This window comes from Maylandia zebra, linkage group LG20, assembly GCF_041146795.1.
Source record: "Maylandia zebra isolate NMK-2024a linkage group LG20, Mzebra_GT3a, whole genome shotgun sequence".
NCBI classification, from domain to species: domain Eukaryota; kingdom Metazoa; phylum Chordata; class Actinopteri; order Cichliformes; family Cichlidae; genus Maylandia; species Maylandia zebra.
The window spans coordinates 23,608,382-23,623,226 of NC_135186.1; the positions used below are offsets into that span (position 1 = coordinate 23,608,382).

The 14,845-nt window shown below is 40.2% G+C and overlaps 1 protein-coding gene across 3 annotated transcripts; it reads right to left on the reverse strand.

The window, feature by feature from the left end:
• Positions 1–1,720: 1,720 nt before the first annotated feature.
• On the reverse strand, positions 1,721–13,393 carry LOC101485248 (dystroglycan 1). Of its 3 annotated transcripts, none has more exons than XM_004546032.5 (3): positions 13,236–13,393; positions 6,396–6,962; positions 1,721–5,339 (listed from the first exon to the last, which is right to left on the reverse strand). In XM_004546032.5, exons 2-3 carry the CDS (start codon positions 6,816–6,818, stop codon positions 3,033–3,035), a joined length of 2,730 nt encoding a protein of 909 aa, XP_004546089.1. In that variant the 5' UTR covers positions 6,819–6,962; positions 13,236–13,393; the 3' UTR covers positions 1,721–3,032. The 3 variants fall into 3 exon arrangements, with proteins under 3 accessions (XP_004546089.1, XP_004546087.1, XP_004546088.1); XM_004546030.5 differs by having other exon boundaries at positions 13,078–13,393; XM_004546031.6 differs by lacking the exon at positions 13,236–13,393 and adding an exon at positions 12,954–13,053.
• Positions 13,394–14,845: the final 1,452 nt, after the last annotated feature.

The following is a 14,845-nucleotide window of genomic DNA, read 5'->3' on the forward strand; positions in this document are numbered from 1 at the left end:
TTTATTACAACAAAGAGAGCATAGCTCATGCTGCAAACCCAGCCAACTACAGGAGCCAAATGTAGCATGCTTGTGTAAACGCTGTCAAGAATGTGGCAACATTTTAAGACTGTACCATTATCTACTCCGCTGACTCAAATTCAAGCTCGACTTTGCACAGATGCCCGATTTGCAGAAAAGTTGTCACTGATTACGTGCAAATCAATGACAGTTTGAACAGTTTGAATATACCTGTTCAACTGCTCATTAGCATAACTGATCAACTGATCATGACAGCAACTCAATGCATTCAGTCATGTAGACATATTCAGAACAACCTGAACACTTTTTCAGCTGTTGTTGAAAGACAGAATAATACCCTAATACACACACATACAGAAATTGCTGATCTACTATGATTTTCCTGCACAAACACCTCTGGGGTTTACAGAAAATGCCTTGTTGATGCCAGAGGTCAGGGGAGAATGCCCAGACTGTGTTGAGCTGACAGGAAGGCAAACCATTTGTTGCAAGGTACGCAGAAGAGTATCTCTGAACACAGGAGATGGGCTAAACACTGGGCGCCACTCCTGTCAGCTAAGAACAGGAAACTGAAGGAACATTTTAAAGTAAGCTGGACAATAAAAGATTGGAAAAATGTCGCCTGGTCTAATGAGTCCCAATTTATGCCGAGACATTTGGATGGTGGGTCAGAATTTGGCATAAACAACATAAAAGCATGGAACCATCACACCTTGTATGAACGATTCAGGCTGCAGTTGGTGTAATGATGTGAGGGTTTTCGTCGCATACTGTGGGCCCCTTAGCACCAATTGAGCATCGTTTAAATGCCTACCTGAGTATTGTTGCTGAGCATCTCCATCCCTTTATGGCCACAGTGTACCCATCTTTTGATTGCTGCTTCTAGCAGCATAACACACTATGTCACAAAGCTCAATCATCATCAGACAGTGAGTTCTCTGTACTCAAAAGGTCTCCAGAGCCACCAGATCGCAATCCAATAGTGTAGCTTTGGAATGCGGTGGAAAGGGAAATTTAACATCATGGATGTGCAGCTGACAAAACTGCAGTAACTGTTTTATGCCATTATGTCAATAATAAAATAATGCTGAATACCTAGTAGAGAGGTGTAATAATAAAGTACATATAAACAATTGATCTACTAATCGGAAGGTTGGTGCATTCTAAATATCCTTGGTCAAGATCCTAATCCAGAGTTGCTCTCTGATGAATCCATCAGAGTATGAATATTCGACAGAAAGCACTTAAGCATGGAAAGAAAAAAAGTGCTTGTATGAATAGGGGTGAATGAGGCATATTGTATCATGCTCTCAGAGTACTCAGATATAGAAAGCACTATATAAGAACTAGTCTTTAGTTTCTGTCACGAGTTGTGTTTATCTCCCCTGTAATACACACAGACACATCATCATTGAAAACATGTTTAATGCTGCACCATGTTCTCAAATAAATGGGACTTTACACCATCTTTGAGGCTTTACAAATAGTATTACATTTTATTAATATATTTTCATAAAACAAGTTTAAGACTGTATCAAAAACTCAGTAAAAACATTAGATTTTTAACCATTTTTTCTTATGGTGATATCAGATATGAAATGTACATAATTCACATATTATAGTGGTTTCTTTGATCCCCCATCATATTGAGAATTTCTTTTGTGATGGGCAGGTAAACATTTTATACCCTCACAAACTATAAAGTCTTTTTTTATGATTGTGATCATAAATCTAGACATACAATTAAAAAATAAAATAATTTCCCAATCTGCCCCCTCCCCCCGACTAGGTTTACTGATAAAACACTGACATTATGGAGTGGTTTAATTTCACAGGCACACAATTATGTACATCCCCTTGTCCCCATGCCTCATCTGAACTGACAACAGGCAGTGCACTAAGCATAACAGTGCAACACCTAGAGGCAGAGCAGTGATAATACAGTACTCTTACACCCACCCGCCCCCACACCAACAAAACCAACTGAATATAAGACAGTGGATCCAACTCATCGGGTACGTCTCCATTTCTCATACTGTTCGAAAGCACAGCATTCCTATGGCCCCTTTGTTATCTTTCCAGCATCCCTACAAGGTTTGCCTCGTGACCGCAGACATCTCACAGGCAGATTCAGTGGCACAGATGAACAAAAATAAAATCATTTGTTTTGTAACTTAATTAGGCTACAGCTACAACAGGCGTGATCAGTGTAATGTTCTTTTGTGATCTAGTACCAGAGGAATTTCAGTCATGTAATGAGTTCAAGGATACATTTTTTTTTCCCCTCTCCTCCTCATTCGACCACCACGTAATGCTTTCGGTTCTGCGCAAGACACATAGTGCAAGGTTTAACAAGAATTTGCATAAGTGCAACATTTGCATGTTATTGTCGAGAGGGAGGCAAAAAGCATAGAAGAGAACAGGGAAAGACTCATGTCTAAGAAACAAACTAATTTTTTGTGTAAATAAAATGTTTCATGCTTTCAGTTTGGCATTATGAATTTCATTCCCCTCTAGAAATAACAGGTGCAAAATCTTAGTAAACCTAGCCGAAAAGACAGATAAGAGTGATATAGAACTCATAAAGATTAACATTGTGAGGAAGAGCCTCAAGTCTGTTGTCATGGTGACATCTGCTCAATGGCCCTGTGGGCTTCATTTTTTCCTGCTTCTTTATTATTTTCTATACAATAGAAATAGTACATCATTGAAGATAAAATTGACTCCTCTTGGCAAGAACAGACAAAAAAAAAAAAAAAATATGCAAGAAGTCAAAAGCAGATCTGAAGGACAAAGAAAAATTAAACAGTTTTTCATCCATTCGCCCTGTGCCTGTAGTTGAATTGTATGATGTATTGTCTTATCCATGTTGGTGAGATATATGATTATGGTTGCCTGCTTCTCTATAAAGTCAAAGCCATTTCATTAAACATGTAAAATTACTCCTGTAGTAATTCGACAAGCATCCCTAGATTGCACCTGCTTTCAAAACTCAAAGCCCCTGGTGTGCGTTAGGGAGGCACATAGGGAGGAGGTGACCTGTACGCGGTCATGTTCTTAGGGCGGGAGCCTTTGCCCTCTATGGGCACAGTAAATGGTGGGGGAGGCTGGTAAGGTGGGGCATTAGGATCATCATCTTGATAAACTGAATATTCCTCCAACAGATCCTGGTTTAGCAGGGTGCTGTGAGGGCCAGACATGTTTGGGTATTCTGGAGGAGGAAGTGGGGGCTTTTCCTCCTGGAGGATAAGAGGAATGCTGGAGGACGGTGGTGACTTTGAATCATCCAACTCATCTGCAAATATTATTGGAACGCCCTTCTTGATGAAAGTTGCTTGCTCCTCTATGGTCATCTTCCCCTTACGCTTCTTGCGGTAACAAACCATAGCAATGATTCCAGCGATGAGCAGCAGGGCAGCTACTACTACAGCAGGAATGACAGTGTGCAGGTAAACGTCATCAGGGCCCTTAATTGGATCAGGTGAAGGCGTAGCTGTAGGAAGCTCAGGCATTGGCACCTCTCCTGGTGGAATGAATGTGTAATGTTGGCATTTATTGGTGCCACGAACTGAGATGTTAATGGGTTTGAATTCAGGCTCCATGGCTTTGATAAAGACCACTTTAGGGGTTCCTTGGGGATCAGCAATCCTGTTGCTGAGAATTGTGATCTGGTCCTTTGGACAAGGACTCTGCTGGAGACTGTTATTGGTCCATTCCACAACAATTGAGCCCCTAGTGATGCTTCTTAAGGTCACTGTGCTGCTGTTCCGATCTCCCAGGGCATAAGCCAACTTCTTAGTCAAAAGAATCTTTTTATGCACATCATTGCTTAAAGTGTTGGGGTCACCATGAAAACGAGCAGCAAACATTACTGAAGGTTTGTTATTATTAGACCAGCGATGGACTCTAACCTCAAACGCATCCATGATACTCTTCCCCCCTTTGTCAGTGGCTAACATGAAATACTCATGATTCCCCTCATGTTGCTCCTCTGGAAGGCCATACAAAAGCTGGATAGTGCTGTTGAACTGGATCCAAGATGTTTCAGTTACTGGTTCTTTGGGTGTCTTCTTTAAAGTCAAACGCAGCTTATCAGTAGTACCATCCTCTCGGTCATAAAATGCATCAGCAGCAATCTTAACCTCGAAGTATGTTCCCACCCATGCAGTCACCTGATCAATGGGGTTGCGGATCTCTGGAGTTGTATTAGAGTCTGGAGCAAGAGAGAGAGCTGTTGTGCGCCTAGGTGGTTTAGGAGTTGTGGACTTCGGTTCTCGGGGAGGTGGAGTCGAGGTTTTGGGTTTCTTAGGTTTTTTTGTGGAAGAGGGCTTGGGTTTTTTAGTGGTGCTTGGTGGTGTTGGCACTGCAGTAGCTTCCACAAAAGTAGGCCGGGTCATGGTAGGTTGAATGGGGATAGTGCTTGTAGTTCCTAGTATTCTGGTGGGTTGGGGAGGTCCAAAGACAGGTGTGTGAGCTATCTGATCCCTGACCCTCATGGTAGGCTTGACTGGAAGGGGCAAAGGGCCTCTGACAGGTGGAGCAGAATTATCAGTTGCTGGGGCAATAGAGGGTGATGTTGGAGTGGGAATAACACGTGAATATGGCTCTTGGTTAATAGTTGGAGGAAGCAGGGAGGGCACTGGAGTAGGAGTATTGTACAACTGCCGCCTGACCCGTCTGACTCCCTGGGGCTTTTTATTAACAATGTGCCAGCCAACCACTGGATAGCCCAGCCTAGCTGACATAGTCCCATCCTTTGCTGAGGATTGGACACTGCTAATGTCAGGAACGCTGCCCTGGTCAAGAGCACATCCAACTTTCCATGACAGTAGGGCGCCGTTTTCCACCACTTTCTTTGCATTTCCTGGTCCAGCCATGAAAGCAGACATGTCAAATAAGCGGTTGTTGACAACAGGGACCACCCTCATGTGTTCCAGTGGCACATGAGAGAATTTCCTCATATTGCCCAGTAAGCTGGCCCTCTGTTCAGCAACCATCTTTGTCAAGTCAGCATCCAAGATGACAGTAAGGACAGTGACAGGCTCCTCAGAACCACAGGTGAAAGGCTGCAGGCCACCAATATCAGACTGAAGTGTGATTAGGGGTGGCTCAGTATCAGCTCGTTCTTCTGGGTATACTTCAATAGAGAAGACTGTACTGGGGAATACTTGGCTACTAGTCTTCTGACTTTGCTCCTCACCTGACACCATGATATGATATACACCTTTATCTTGCTCCAGAGCCAAACCTCTGAGAATGCAGCTCTCTCTGTCCCAGTATAGCCAGGAGGGTAAAGTCTCCCTTCCCATCTCGGTGAGCTTCAAGAGGGAAACAGGAAAAAACAAAACACGTCATTACCATTTTTTTTTTTACAACAAAGATAATTTTGAGATAAAAATTGAGCACATTCATTGACTGCTCCATATCAGAAGTAGCTGCAAATGACTTTGAAAATGTACAAGGATTCAAGTAATATCAAAATTACCTGGTCTGACTAGCAGATTAAATTCTATGACACAGAACAAAGACAGACAAGTATATTTGAAGTAGTAATTCGAAGATTCATAGTCTTGTCTGGAAACATGTGAATCTTTTTTTTTTTTATATTTCACATTGAACGAGCTGCCAGTAAACGGGACCGTCATTCAGTTCAGTTTATCAAATCCTTCCAAACATGAACAGGAAGCCGAGTGAGCGTCTATTCATAATAAGAACTGTGAGTCATCACTCATCATTTTGAGTTATTACTGTATGACAGGATATCATTCTGCATCACCACTTGGGCCAATAATAATCTCATCTCATTCGTAAGTCTGACTTGAACAAATTGCAACAAAGTCAGCTTCAATCAGCAGTGATACAGTGATCAAATCTGAAGGGTAAATGGGATAAGACAAATCTCCACACCAACTGAAATTCAAGGCGAAAAAAAGAGAGACAAGACTCAGAACAACAAAAAATAGGTAATGTGTTAAATTTTGTTTCCTCAACCACACTTAAGTTCAGTTATACTTTCATTAGAGGCCCAGAAAAAAACAAAAATTTAACACACTTTTCTATATAGCTTTCATTTAGTTTAGTATAAGAATGAATTTTAACCTGGGGGGGGGACCCTTAACATTCAGTTGTCTTTTTTTCTCCTACACTACATCCACACTGAAGAGGAATATGGTTGTATTTTCCAACAAATAAAAGGAGCTCAAATCTACTATGCAAACTTTATTAGTATAGACCATTTTTGTTACCATTTGTACAGCAACATTGTTCTTTTCTTCACAGAGAAAGATTTTTTTTTAAAATGTTAATTTATAATTAATAAATTGCCACATATATCACCATTAGATTCATCTCAATGATTTTGCTGGTTTTTTTACCTGCACACTGCAGCCTGCATGGGCACGTCCTGGTGGTACCTTCAACTGGAACACCTGGCCCACAGTTGCTGAGGAGTCAGGGATACTGGTGTGCACTCCCTCATTCTTTGCAGAGGAATCTGGGACAGCTGTGGGCGGCCCTTCACCAACTAAGGATGCTGCAGCGTTGAGCTCAGAGAGCACAGAGGACTGCATGGATGCCTCTAGTTCCACAGATATCATCTCCACAAGTGTCTCTTGCTGTTCTGGTACTGTGCCCTGAGTCAGGGTCGCCAGAAGCCCCATTATCAGAGGGATAGTCCTGCACGAAATAAGCCTGCTCCCCCCAGCATCCCCACAGCTCACGTCTCTCCGTTTATAGTGCATAGCAATAGGCCTTTGGGCTGCCCAACAGATGTCTATGAACAACTGAAGAGGCCACATGCACTGAAGTCAAACTGATGATATGCTTGACAGTCAGATTCCTTAGTGATTGGCTATGCTTGAAAATGCAACGGTTTCTCTTTGTTGTCCTCTGTGATCCATGAAGAGATCTTTGGCAGCCTGCTAGACAGCCATGACATCTGGCTATATAGAAAAGAAAAAAAAAATGAGGGCAACAAAGTGGAAACATACATAAAAACATCAGTGTAAACATACATCTATTATTACAGGTTGCGTGGTAGTTTCTGCAGACATCTATTATGGTGGGGGTTTTTTGGCACTTGTTTACCAATTAATATTAATGTCCATAATTCTTGGTGTAAATATATGTACTACACAGTAGAGGGTCCTGAAAAATTGCTCAGTGGAAAATAAAAAGGATCTGCTATGACACTTCATTTTTCCATTTATTTAGAATGCTAAATCAGCAACAGAAAAAAAACCTCAATGTCTCACTCTGTCACTGGTCCATAGCCCAGCTTCTAAGAAGGAACCCAGAATTAATACATAATGACAAACCACCACAAATGCCCATTACATTACACATCTGCCAATCCAAAAAAAATTCACTTTCTGCCAAGAACCCTCAAAACACTATTTGTCTTATTTTATTGATATGCAAATTGCAGCTATGCAACTTTAAATCTGTGGTTTATGGTGTAAAATGGCAACAATTTTTAAGTTATTAAATTGTTTTTTGATATATTAAATGTCTGACATCTTAATTTACAGCTCACCATGGAGTCAAGTACTGTCAAGTATTATGCATGGCCTAGTGAATGAAAAGGATTTGAAACGGTATTAAGCTTTCTCACTGTAATCTAGAGCCACAACATTATTCAGGTAAGTTCCCAAATGCATTCTTCTTTAAAAAAAAAAAAAAAAAAAAAAAGTTCAATAACAATGTAACATAATGTTAATACATTTTAAATACATTATTAGAAAAAGAAAGAAAAAAAAAAGTTGATCACCTAATGATCTTTACTTCTATGCCACGCCATTTTGAGTTATAATGAGTCTCATGAGATGATGGAGTGTCAAAGGTTGTTTGTCTTTGTTGTAAATTTTAATTAGATGCCCTGGGGTTGGAATTAGAGTCTCCATTGCGCTGACCTAGCCAACCCCAATCCTGTAACACTCAAATGGGCACAGGAGGGTCAGCCGTTTGCCCAGAATCCTAATGCTTAACTCGCACAACGTATGACGTCAACAGACACACTCCAATATATTGTCAAATAGTGGCTACACTTGTCCCTCACTAGAATCCCTTTATGTATAATCTAAGCCATAGAAAAACAAAACAGTTAATACACAAATTGCTCATTTATCAATGCTTTATGCTGTCTGGAAAAAAACTAACAATAAAAACAATATTACCGGGATGATTCATACAAGAAAGCGCATAAAAACTAAAAAAGGGCAGCCGTGCAATGAAAGGAAATGAATGAAAGGAAACTCACAGGAAGCAAGACATCACAAAATATATACACAAGTATTTACTTTACATTGGTGGGAGCACAGGCTGTGCATCATTGTTTTGCAATAAGCCATTAAATTTAATGAACATAATGAAAAGTAATCATTACTGAAATCATCCATGCATGAAACTCTGGTGTACCTGTAAACTGAAATGCAGCAGCAATAACTCTAATGTTCAGATTTGATTGTGTCCCTTACTCGCTCTCCTTTAAAAAGCATTAAGACAATCTATAACATATTTAAACTTGAATCTCTTTGGAAAAGAAAAAAAGAAAAGAAAAAGAAATTATAGTTGCACGGTGGTTAGCACTGTTGGCTCACAGCAAGAAGGTCCTGAGTTCAATTCCACCATCAGGCTGGCGTCTTTCAGTGTGGAGTTTGCATGTTCTCCCTGTGTTTGCGTGGGATCTCTCCGGCTACCTCCCACAGTTCAAAGGCATGCAGTTAGTGGGGTTAGTTTAATCGGTAATTCTAAATTGCCCATAGGTGTGAATGAGTGCGAATTGTTGTCTGTGGCTGTGTGTTAGACAGATTGGCGACCTGCCCAGGTGTACCCTGCCTCTTGCCCTAAGAAAGCAAGGATAGGCTCACCCCCCACCCCGAAAAGGATAAGTGGAAGAGAATGGATGGATGGATAGTTCCTAAGAATAACTGTTACTTGCTACTACATCACTGACACTCAAACACCTGGTTGATCAATTTTATGCAAATAAGACAACCTTTAAAATTTGTACCCATTCTTAGTTCCTACTGTTATTCCCCCCCTGCCCCCCAAACTCCTTACACCCATTTAGTAAGCCTTATTTGCAATTTGTGTATCTAACTCAGCTGATTAAACAGCTGAATGGATGCATTTTCTCTACTGGAAGGTTTTCAATAGAAAGCAATGTTGCAGGTGGGAGTGATCAGAATCTCAGAGGGAATCTGAAACGGCAAATCCTGCACATTATTTGCAGACCTCTATCAATTTGCTCATTTCACTGCTTTAAAAAAAAAAAAAAAAAAAAAAGGAAAAAGAGGAGAAAATTGGAACATCCCTAAGCCAACACCTCTTTTTAAGGTGTTAATAACGTTTATAATATATATACACATATATAATAACCTTTATAATATCACACTGCAACTAAGAAGGCATTTGGATGGGATATTTACTTGACTAAAGATACCATGTTGCCTTTGTGATCTAAATTATTCTAAACACATTAAATGTTTTAATTTTAGTGATTTGCTTTAAGTAACTAAAACATGTTCTTCAGAAAAGCCAATTACGAAAATAACAGTTTACATTACTGTAAAATTTGTAGCTCGAAATATTGTCATTACTTTTGTGGCAAATTAATACCCTTTTCCTGTTAACCCGTCAAAATGGTACAACCAACAACTACTGTTCCACGTTTTAAATATAGATCGTTCAAGTTCTTTTTACAACAAGTGCACATTACAGTAGTTTTCAAGTCAACCAATGCCCCAATGAGACTAAGAGAGGACAACCCTCAATTTATACAGATATATAGATACATATAAGACTATTTTTGTTTGCTTGTTTTGAGCTAATACCATGTGACAACTAATCAGGACACTAAACAGCCACACATGAACAACTCCAAGTACATATACTACAATTACCAGAAAGCTTTAGGTTTATATATGGAACAAAAAAACAACACAACAAAACTCCAAACCTAAATGTAATAAATTTACTGACATGTAAATTTGGTCACATTTGAGGTTGCTGAACTTGCATGTCTAGACTGTTACAAGCATCACTGCCCTGTCTCCCAAATGCGGTTGGATGAATGTCTAAGATAAGATGACCCAAAAAAAAAACAAAAAAAAAAAAAAAAAACACACAACCCCAAAACAAAACAAAATCACAGATCAAAATCCACTGCAGGTATGTTGTATCTCACTCTGATTTGGACTGTTACGACTACACTGCCAGATGGGCAAATGATGATATACAAGAAAAATTCACATTCTGTATCCCCCACCAGCTTGCTGAAGAGACATATCAGAGGAGGAGCATTTTATATACAAAATATATTTACACAAAGGCACTTTAAAACACTAGTTTAAAAAAAAAAAAAAAAGAACACAATGGATTTGTTCTTCAAATATGAAGTTTGACGCCTACTCCGCAAAAGAGTACTGAGTCACACCACACCTAACACATAAACCAGGTTGAAACATGTTGCTTATCTGGGATTTTTATCTGAGTCACTTCAGTGGGATTTCAATCCCCTGTCCCTCTCCCCCAGTTCTCTTCTGACTCCAAACCCAGGCAGTCTCTTTAACACACATACATCTTGAATTGACTGCAACATGCAGGCTGAGTGTAAAGACAAAAGGTACTGCTTGAGCCGTGTATCCATCTGTGTTCAAAATGTAAAACACAAACATTACCATGAAAACAGTTTACACCCATAAGCCTTATTTAGACTGAGCACCACACCTCAGGCTGCTGCCACACACAAATGGGGGGGGGGGGGTAGGCAACATCTGAGCATCAAAGTAAGCTCTCCACAGTGTGACCTAGATTTTAATCACGTTCAGTATGTAGGAAGTTTTAAACAAAAGTCAAACGACATCTCATTAAGAAACATTAAACGTTTCAAATCAATGTGCATTTGTAGTGTTCCAACACGCTGTTCAAATGAACAACTAAACGGCTTTAAAATTCAAACGTCTGCATAACAGGGTGTGTTTAAGATGAATAATCCTCAGGACTAATTAGGATGTGTCATTTCAGGAAAAGCCCAGCAATCTAAACATTGTTTTATAAAGAGATTACTCATGAAGTCTGGGTCTCTGGTGTTCAAATCATTAAATATATCAAAAATAAACTAAAGTGTTCTTCATCAAAGCACTCATTCAAAAAGAAAATAAAACCTATTCTGGCTTAATTACCTTTCCCATTGCACATAAAAGAGTATAATTATGCACCATTGTTACTGTCATATTTTCTTTGTAGCAGCACTGAGGCCGAGTTACATAGCACTCCTTAAAATATTTAAAGGATACTTTCAAAACCCCAGCATTAACCCAAACCTCATTAAATTGTTCTGTTTTATACACATAGTGGAGCCAAATACATATGCTACAACAAATCATGTTCCTATGACAACTGTATAAATGCTTGAAAACATCAAAACCTCCCCATTTCTATGATAAAGCCTTTTTTAAAAAAAAATCTATGGTAAACAAAGCAATGACACAGACTTGAGCGTGGGTGATTTCTGCCCATTTCACATTGAGGCCCACACTAGTGGGGCGACGACACCGTTTAACAGCCGTGGTATCCATGCAGTCTGCAGTTCAACAGTAGTTAAAACTTGAAAACCATCAAAAATAATTAGGGCTCCGATGCACAGTGGCACTCTGGGCCAATTGAATTGACGTACCACATCCAGCAGCCTCTAGATAGTGCATGAGCTGAATAACAAACATATCCACAAGACAAGCTTGCTTTGCAGTTGGATGTTTCCCTTGTGTTGCCCTCCACTCTGTTCAACAAAGTAATGAAATAATGTGGAAAGAAAACACAAAATCGGCCTTGACTGAGTCAAAGTGTAACCTGCCGTGGTGACCTGCGAGCAGCTCGTTTAACGCTACAGGAAAAACTACTGTATGCTGTCAAACGCAGGAAGTCAAATCACACTTCTTTTTTTTCTGTAAATGAATTCACAGCTCTGTAATGCACAAAGACGCAGTGGAGTTTCAGGAGAAAAACAGCAACCAGCCAAATATATTTTAATCTGGAAATTGGTCCTTGTTCAGATCTAGGTTACTGATTAATTTTCCTTCAGTCGTGAGAATTCATTTATGGCCGAGACTACTGATGTTTGTGAGGTTACAACCCGCAAAGCAAGGTTAAAGCGAAGCTAACGAGCTGGTATAACGTCAAAATTCGATATTCACCCAGCTTTAATAGAAAGAAAAAGAAGAGGAAAAAAACCACTCAGGCTAAAAGGAAATTAGCGATGTAACAGATGCATATACTGCGGTCGTTTATTTTTTATTTTTGTGTGTGTGTGTTTAGTTAAAAACACCTAATTTACATGTTTATAGGATTGTTAGTAATTTTGGGTAGCCAGTTATTGCCCTGGAGGTAGTGTCAGCTAAGTAACTAAACGTTGGCTACCGGGCCCCGTTTCCTTTGCCCCGTTTCCGTCGGGCTCGGTAGACGAGGCCTTTGTAAATGACAACGCCGCCTACGACGTTCAACCTTGATAAACCATTTGGCAACCCGCAGTAAATAAACTCCACCTTGACTGCAATACAAGCCTCTAAAACTGCAGTAAACGTATAATCGAGGAGCCGCGATGCGTGCCATCCCGAGCCCGTCCATCGCTAGCTCAGGGATGCACCTGTTCTATTCTAGGCGGACCAGAGCAGCGAGCTGCTGCTGGGGCATTCACCACAGATGCCCGACTCTCGCTCTCGGAAAATATAAAATAAAATAAACGCCGCTAATCTCAAACTCATACACGACAAAAACTAGGCTGCATGGCAGCACGCTCCATAAGCCACCGTCCGAATACATCAACTCACAAACACTAAAATCGAAGAACCGGACCGAGGTTTGGTAGCCACCGAACGGGCTAACTAACAAGCTAACAGCAGTAGAGTATAGTGGTGACAAATATAGCTCTTTACCTGCCTCGTCGGCCGAGAGGAGTTCGTGCCACAAAATGAGCCCATTTAAGTAAAGACGAAGAGGCAGACGTTTTTCTTAGTGCCACTCGTGAAAAAGCAACGGAACCCCAAAATTCAAACTGACCTTGTTAGCGAGCTAACGTTAGCTAACTCGCGCCGTAATGTCTCCTCTTCTACCCTGAGAGCGCAGCGAAGACTTCTCAAATGCCATAAAACATGCGCTTCCCTTTGAGCGCCACGGGAGGAAAAAATAAAAAGTCTAGTATCGTGTGAATAGGGTACCTGGGCACAGTCAAGGTAACATATCACTCCCCTCTGGGTTGGTAAGTCTACAGACACTTCACAGCTCTGTGTTGTAATTATGTCGGTTACTACCCCTCCCCGGCTGCCTCGCTCTATCCTTCTCTTACACAGGTCTACAGGTTGAGGCCGATCGTGTGTACCAGCGTGACTCCACCTCCCTTTTATTTGGAGACGTGCAGGTGAACGCAGAATAAAGTGATGCAGGACAGTATGCAGCAAAACACAAGTTCCCCAGTAACCTAACCTCACAGTGTTGCTTGCGATGCAAACTTCAGTGAGGGCAAGTATTTCCCTGCAGAGCTTTGTTTTATTTTTATGACAATGTGCCTCTCTGATGATGATTAAAAAGGCAAGTGCAGGTATTCCCACTTGTACTTTTGTTCTGCCGTGAATGTACCCTTTTAACTAACACTCTTGAAGTGATATATTTGACTTTCTTTCTGTGCTTTATAGCAAATATTATGGGGTCATTGCAACGAGTTGGCAAAGATATCTAAGCTGTTGCGGCAACAGTTTAGATTGTGCTTGTTTTTCGCTGGAAACTGGTCAGATATTTTAAGGGTCACTCGTGGTCTGGAGGTTATATTTGTTCAAAGAAGGGTTTTGAAATGATTAACAGCTGAACTGATTTTCTGTTTGTGCTGGTAGAAATACAGTCCGTGTTTGCACATTCTTATCGTCAAAACAAACTAAAAGCTGGAAGTGGGGTATTGTGTGTGCGTGCACGGTTTTCACCAATGTGCATTTGCAAGAGTGATTTTTTTGTTCTCAGACTCCTGAGTGAGGGCAGCTGTAATATTAGTTACAGGGTGCACGCATGTGGTTGTTTATGAGTCCAAGGTTTAAAGGAATTAGGTGTTTCTAGGTTAACATTTCATTGCTAAAGCATCCTTGGTAAGTTTCTGATACATTATGTAACGTGTGACGTTTTCAAATGTCAAATATATAAAATCCTGTACCAGTTAGAGCTATGAGGAAAAAGGTCAGTATTGGTTCGTGGATTTGTTTAGCAATGGTTTGAGCTGCTGCCTGATTGCATTGCATAAAATTCCTTAAAATCCCCTTTCTTCACCTTGACAACTTCTTACCTTTCCTCTTATAGGTGGAACACAAAGATGGTGGCAATCCTTTGTGAAGATCTTTGAGCCTGTACGAATGACTGGTTGCATTAAGCCTGCATTATTATGGTTTTAAATAGGGCATGAGCTCTTTTGGGAAAAATACTTAAAAGACGAAAGGAAAGTTTAAAGAAAATGGAACATTTTCCAGACTGACAGTCGGTGTTGAAAAAGAGGCAAGCAGCACAGTGAAAACCTTCAAATGAAACAACAATTATAGATGTCATTATACTGCCAAATAAAGCTGCCAAATAAAACTGCCAGATAAAATGGTAAAAATGGGCATTCTTACTCACTTTGCCAACAAATGATTAGATGTCTTTTACCCTGCAGAAAATATTTGCCTGAAATATGTGGTTCCATTTACATGATGTCATCATCATAAATAATCATAAACAATAAATTGCACAAATATCTTGGAGCAAAAAAATTGACTCTGTGTTTATGGCAACAAAGAAAGGACTTTCATAT

Bases quoted from the DNA above. Each gene is read 5' to 3' on its own strand.
- LOC101485248 (XM_004546032.5), bottom strand. From the start codon at position 6,818: ATGTGGCCTCTTCAGTTGTTCATAGACATCTGTTGGGCAGCCCAAAGG. The intron at 5,340-6,395 runs GTAAAAAAACCA...TCCCTCTTGAAG, and splicing joins ATGCAGGCTGCAGTGTGCAG to CTCACCGAGATGGGAAGGGA.